The following is a 6882-nucleotide window of genomic DNA, read 5'->3' as shown; positions in this document are numbered from 1 at the left end:
AATAACACAAATAGCTAGCATTTATTTAACACTCATGATAATGCCTATCACTGTTCTAACCTTTTTATATATAATAAGTCATTTAATCCTTCCAGTACTCCTATTAGTAACCTCATTTCTCCATGGAGGTTTTTTCATATCAGTACATAAAGAGCTTCCTCAGTTTCTTACAGCTGCATAGTATTCCATTGTTTGGGTGCATCTTAATTTATGTAACTAATTGCCTAGTGACGGACGCTTGGGTTGTTTCTATTCTTTGCTACTACGGACTGTGTGGCGGTGAATAAATGGTATGGATGTCATTCTGGATATGTGGAGACAGGGCTGCAGAGTAGATGCCTAGAAAGAGCATTGCTGAGCCAGAGGATAAACGCTCTCATAATTTCGGCGGATGCTGCCAAATTGCCCTCTGCAGAGTCACTGGTTCCCTTCATAGTTGCTTGGAATTTCTCATTAAGGTCATCCTTGCCGAGCACTGTACTTCAGCCAGGCTGGCCAGCGGGCCGTCTGTTGGTAGTTCCAGGACAAGTTGGTCTCAAGGCTGTCCCAGCCAAGACCCTTTCTCCTGGCCTCAGGTAGGCTGACTTATTCTTACCATTGCTGGTGAGGGTAAATTCCAGCAACATTTCTGGGGAAGTAACTACCAGTATTTTTCCTGGTAACATTTGAAGAAGCAGCATTGCAATGCTAATGTGCGTGGACTCCGAGCCAGACTGCCTGGGTTTTATATTAGTTTCCTACTGCCACTGTAACAAATTTAACAAATTTAGGGGCTTAAAACAATACAAATGTATTGTCTTTTAGTTTTCGAGGTCAGAAGTCTGAAATGGGTCTCATTGAGGCAAAATCAAGGTGCCAGCAGGCTTCGTTCCTTTGGGAGACTCTTGGGGAGAATCCATTTTCTTGATTTTCCCAACTTCCAGAGGCTGTCCGGATTGCATGGTCCGCCACCCCCTTCCGTCTTGAAAGCCAGCAACAAAGCGTCACTCTGACCTCTGCTTCATCACTTCTCCTCTCACTCTTCTCGCTTCACCCCTCTTTCTTTTATAAGGACTTTCGTGATTGCATTGGACCTACCCAAATCATCCAGAATAATCTCTTTATCTCAAGATCCTTAACGTAATCACGCCTTCAAAGACCCTTTTGCCATAGTAAGGTAACATATTCATGGGTACTGGGAATTAGGACATGGACATCTTTAGGGACCATTATTCTGCATACTACAGTTTGTATATGGACTCTACCACTTACTAATTGTGTGACCTTGGACAAATTCATATTTTGCCACTTGCATCAGTTTTTCCATCCTTAAAATGGGGATAATAATACTACATATTCCATTGGATTGCTAGGAGGATTAAATGAGTTAAGATTTGTCAAATGCTTATAACAGTGTCTGACACTTACTAAATGCTATGGAAGTGTCTGCTAGCTAAAATATGTTAAATAAATAAAGACATTAAAATACAAACACATTCTTTGATCTAGCAGTCCTATTATTTGTAATCTATTTTCATAGAAACAAAAGTGTCCATGATTAGGCTATATAATGTGGATATTACTAAAGCATTGTTCATATTAGCATCAAACAAACAATAGAAAAAAAGAAAAGAAATAAAATGCACAAACAGGAAATCAACTGAATGTCCATCAAAAGGAGAATGATTGACTCAATTGTGGCCCGTCTGGAGTATCACAGGGGTATTAAAGAGAATGCATCAGATCTGTGCCTATAGAGGAATGTCCTGAATGAAAGTCAAATTAGAGGAGGAAATTACAAAGTAATGATATGGCATTATTTCATTTTTTTTAGTTGTTCTAACCCCCAAAATTGTTGTAAATATTTGGGCCGATTTTATAACGTCGGTTTGTCTGTTTCTTCATCCGTGACATGAGGAGCTCAATAATTCTCAGCTAAGGAGCTCTTGCAAACGTTGATCGGGAGGGTCGGTATGTGTCAAATCCGCGAAAGCCTGGAGCCGCGGTACAGTCGGTGTTTGTGTAAGGTGGTCTGAGTGGAGAGAGGTGCAGAAGGGTGCACTCCACGATGCTCACCTCGTGCTCAGTGGGGAAGGGAAGTTCGGAAGTGCTGGAAAGAGATTATTTTCTTTTTGTGTATCTTTGCGTTGTTTCACGGATGTTGCTGTAGTAACTTTTTATACTCTAATGTTTGATTGGTAGTTTGGATACTAGCACCATAACCACAGACATTGACTTGGGAAAAGCACGAATTCAGAAACATACCATGATTCAAAGTTTGGTAATCTGGGCAGAGGAAGTTAATAATGAAAATTTAAAGAAAAAACGGCAGGAGAGCCCTAACGCCCGCCGGCTTCGTGTGTCCGCAGCATCTACTGCCGGGGCTGCTGCAAGCCGCTGTGCTGCTCGTGCGCGCTCCTGGACAGCGACCACAGCGCGCTCAAGTGCGACATCAGCGCGGAGATCCAGCAGCGGCAGGAGGAGCTGGACGGCATGACGCAGGCGCTGCAGGAGCAGGACGGCGCCTTCGGCGCGGTGCACGCGCAGCTGAGCGACGCCATCGGCCAGCTGGCCCGCGCGCGCGCAGACACCGAGGAGCTGATCCAGGCGCGCGTGCGCCAGGTGGTGGCGCTCGTGCTGGCGCAGGAGCGCGAGCTGCTGGAGGCCGTGAACGAGCGCTACCAGCGCGACTACGAGGAGATGGCGAGCCGCCTGGGCAGTCTGGACGCCGTGCTGCAGCGCATCCGCACCGGCGGCGCGCTCGTGCAGAGGATGAAGCGCTACGCCTCGGACCAGGAGGTGCTGGACATGCACGGCTTCCTGCGCGAGGCGCTCTGCCGCCTCCGTCGGGAGGAGCCCCGGAACCTGCAAGCCGCCGTGCGCACCGACACATTCGATGAGTTCAGGGCGCGCCTGCAGGACCTCATCTCTAGCATCACTCAGAGGACAGGTAAGCCACCCTCACGGGCGGCCTGTTTATCATTTAAGGGCTTGAAGGAGAGTCAGAAAAGATCATCTCCATTTGACAGGAAAAGAAACTGGGTTTTTACTAAGTCTTTTGGGTTGGTCTTAGGTTCCAGGGTGCAGAATATAGGGGAGAGGAGGCTCTGACATGGGCTGCAGCCACCTAGAGGGGACACGTTTTACTAATTTACAAACCGTGTGGATTAGCTGTGACCTTGTAACCCTTGTGGAACATGTGAAAGTTGAGAAACTGCAAAGCCGAGAATCCGTCCCAGCATCATTTTAGCACCAGAGGGACCGACAACTTCAGGAGGTTCTCTGAAGCCTCCCTGTGCCCAGAAACAGACAAGCCAACTGGGATGTGGGGTTAGGGCAGAAGGAGGCTAAGAAAATCTCCTGGGTGGTTGAGTGCTTGCCCAAAAGCATGCGGTGACTCAGTGGAGGAGATCCCTTGTTCCTCCGGGGTCGACATGCCATCTGAACTAGGCCCTGCCTAGTATTGGGCACTTGGGAGGTCGGGAGACAGCAGACCAGTTCCTGATCTCTAGAGTTGTCCATTCCAACTGGGAGAGGAGCCAGGGCCACATGACAGCTGGAGAATGGGACAGATGAGACAGTGCTCAGCTCTGCAATGCAAATCCAGGAGTCATAGCAGCTCAGCATGAGTTGGAGACATCAGGAGAGGCTTTCAAAATAAGTGGAGAGAGCGTACACAAGAGGGCCTCCAGGGCCTTTGACTAAATCTCTATTGGAATCTGAGTTCTGAGCAGCCAGTGTAGGATACTCTTACTGAGAAAGGGGAGAGAGGCTACAAAATCTGAAGGCATGTGGGCAGGAGCCAGCGATGGAGGGCATACTTACTCCTCCTGGAGCTGGTGGATGTGGGCTCATAAAGGACAGTCCTAGAGTGGGCGTGGACTTGTGCTTCTCCGCCTAGGCAGTGACTGTTACCCCACATCCAGGAAATGACCCTGCAGAGTTTAGACAGCAGGCCTTGGGTATTGTAACTTGGCAGTAGCAGAGAGAAGAGTTATTTCATCCTGAAGCATGAGACATTTAGATTTAAATAAAATAAAATTAAATCAATTAAAATAAAATTTAATTTTAGATTTAAATAAAAACCAGACTGCAGGTAAGGAAGAGCATCACAGAGCTCTCCCTGTATGCAGAGAGTCAGTGAGCAGTAACGGCTTTATGGTTGTCCACACTTCGCCTTGCTGGTGGCCCAGAGGTGGAGAGAGATGCACCTGGGCTTGGAGCTAAAAGCAAGCACGCTCGAAGGCCACCTCTCTTTCCCTTCTGGCTGGGTGTCTGCCCACAGCAGTTGAGAGAGCTTTCCTTCCAACTGCCAGCCTCTCCCTGGAGCTGTCCGGTGCTGTGAGATGCCCTGGAGAATAGGTAGCCAGGAAAAGCAATAGGGACCTTCTCTCTGTCATTGTCTCAGGTCAGGATCCCCCTCTGCTCCTCACTGAGGCGTCCCTGACCTGCCTGTGACCTTTTCTGTGTTCTTCAGATGCAGTTCTCTCCAGGAGAGCCAGCCCAGAGGCTACCAGCACTCTCAGGGACTCTTCTGACATTGAGTCGGTGAGATGGGTTTGAGATCTGAAGGGGAGGTGATAGGGCCCAGCAGATCAGGCAGATTGTGAGTCCCGCTGTCCCTGAGTCTGCAGGGAGAGTGCCTGAGAGAGGGACAGCAAGTGGCTGGACTGGAGCTTTCATGGGAGGACATTAAAGAAGGGTTGGCTGGCTGACTCTGGGCTCCTAAATGCCAGAGTTGCTGCTGATGGGCCCTGGGCCAGGTTCAGGGGTAGACAGGTGGTGAAGGAGGTGGTCACCGGCAGCAGCCCTGATGGATGTGGCAGGTGACCTCTCCTCCCTGCACCAACCCTAAATGTGTTAGCCTTTTCCTGGGGTCAACATAGGTGGACCTTCCCTCTTTTTCCCCCACACACGGTTCTTAGAGAGGAATAGGGGCTGGGGCCAGTAGTCAGATCTCAGTCCCAGCAGCCTGGATTCTGCTGGTGTGATTCCAGGGCCACCACATATCTAAGAAACATAGTTTCTCAGGGTTAGAAGGCACCCATATGCCATGTAACATTGGCATTCTCTCTGCAGCACCCCTGACCTGCGGCTGTCCAGCTTTCGTGCACACACCTCCAGGGACAGGAAGCTTGCTCCTTCTTGAGGCAGCCGCCCCCACCTCTGGACTGCTCTGACTTAGAAAGTGCTTCCCTAGGTGGAAATGCGGTGGCATCCCTTTGACTTGCCCCCCTTGGGCTTGCAAGCATGGTCCTCTCCACCAGGATAAGCTTCCTCAGTTCCTTCCTGGACCTGGCATCTGGTCTCCTCCCCAGCCTGTCACTCGGGTTGGCATGTACCTGCCTGTCAAGGATCTGGGCCCAGGACTGACCAGTCCTCCATGGAAAGCAGGTCTTCTGGTGGGAGGAAGGGGGCGGTATGCCTTCTTAGCTTTGTCATGGCGTGACTTACGGTAGGCTGAGGCAATCAGGAGAGGCTTCCTGGGAGAGGCAGGACTTAGAGTCTGAGAGTTTTAGAGCTAGGAGGAAGCACGGAGCCTAACTCCTTTTTTTTTTTTTTTTTTAATAGAGGATGAAGCTAAGGCCCAGAGAGGGGGTGTGACTTACCCAAGGCCACACACAGCAAGTTAGGGACAAGACTAAAAGCCAACTCTTAACTGCCTTAGGTACTGCATCCCCATACACACAGTTTCAGAAGTCAAAAGACATTTGTTGATCGATAATGCAATCACACGGTCAGAAATAGACTCATAGAAAATGCTGGTGTCTCACTCCACCTCACACCCCATTTGTACAGTTCTTACGGCCGTGCACCTGTCTTTATTCATTTCTTATGTATCCTTCCTGAATTTCTTTATGTAATTACAAACAAATATGATTATAAATACTTGCCTTTTGCACTCCATTCGTGCACAAAGGTAGCATAATACCATATATACATGGTATTACACTCGAGTTTTGCCAGCCAGCGATGTGTTCTGGAATTCTTATCCTGTCAGTAGGTAGGGAGCTGATATTTTCCTGATACCTTTTTGCAGCTGCGTAGTGGTCCACCGAATGGACGTAGCATGGTTTGTTTAGCCAGTTCCCTGCTGATGCGTGTTTCGGTTGTTTTGCTCTTACAAGCGATGCTACAGTGGATAATGCCCGCAAAGAAATAATATGAAATAATAAGGGGCAAGTGCCCTGGAGCCACAGACTGAGCCGGCTTCCACGTGCCAGTCGCCGGATAATGAGCAAAAGAGCTCACACGATCAGGCATCTTGCTTGGTCTTTGTCTTGATAAAGCTAGAGCAGATGTGGCCTCTCACTGCCAACTATGAAACAATTTGAACTTGGGGCATCAGAGGAATGCCCTCTGGCAGAGCCTCTGCTTTTCATTTCTGTCTTGGCTGGGGCGATGGAGGCGGAGCTGCGGGAAGGACTTAGTAACGCAGTTAGAGTGCAGGGGCCGGGGAGGCAGGCAGGGTTGGGCTGTCCCCAGGGAGAGTGGCTCCACCCGCCATGCCGGGAGGGAGGCAGCTCTCAGAGCCATGCTTCTGCCTTAGGAGGCAGGAGATAGGCTTCCAGTTCCAGCACTTGTCCCTCTTGGGACTGCTGCTCTGTTTGCCTTCACTGCAACCGCGTGCAGAAGCCAGGAAGAGAAAGCATACCAACAGGCTTGACTGCGAGTGTTTGGGCGAGGCAGCAGCGCTGAGTATTTTCCCTCTATTTTCTCGTAGGCTCTTTTTGTGATGATGTTTCAATACTTTAATGAAAAAAATAAATGTATTATTTTAAAGCTGTAAAACAACTATAAATCAGTTATCATGTTTTTTTCCCTCTACTGAGCCCTCCTGTGTGTCCCCTGCTTCATTAACGTTGGTGGGAAGTGTTGTGGGGGCGGGGCGGGACAGAACCA

At 49.1% G+C, this 6882-nt stretch overlaps 1 protein-coding gene across 7 annotated transcripts in view; it reads left to right on the top strand.

Moving 5' to 3' along the window:
* Positions 1–6882, top strand: part of PML (promyelocytic leukemia) — a 46112-nt gene that overhangs the window by 21679 nt on the left and 17551 nt on the right. For 6 of the 7 annotated variants that reach the window (XM_012640642.1, XM_012640645.1, XM_012640648.1 and 3 more), the window contains exons 3-4: positions 2349–2929; positions 4457–4527. In XM_012640642.1, the coding sequence (XP_012496096.1) occupies positions 2349–2929; positions 4457–4527 (652 nt within the window). Of the gene's footprint in view, positions 1–2348; positions 2930–4456; positions 4528–5058; positions 5500–6882 lie in introns of those variants that run through there. The other variant, XM_012640649.1, reaches the window with a different exon arrangement.

The sequence above is a fragment of the Propithecus coquereli genome, unplaced genomic scaffold (genome assembly GCF_000956105.1).
Source record: "Propithecus coquereli isolate 6110/MARCELLA unplaced genomic scaffold, Pcoq_1.0 Scaffold155, whole genome shotgun sequence".
NCBI classification, from domain to species: Eukaryota; Metazoa; Chordata; class Mammalia; order Primates; family Indriidae; genus Propithecus; species Propithecus coquereli.
Note: the sequence above shows the minus strand (reverse complement) of the source record. Positions and strands in the feature narration are given on the sequence as shown.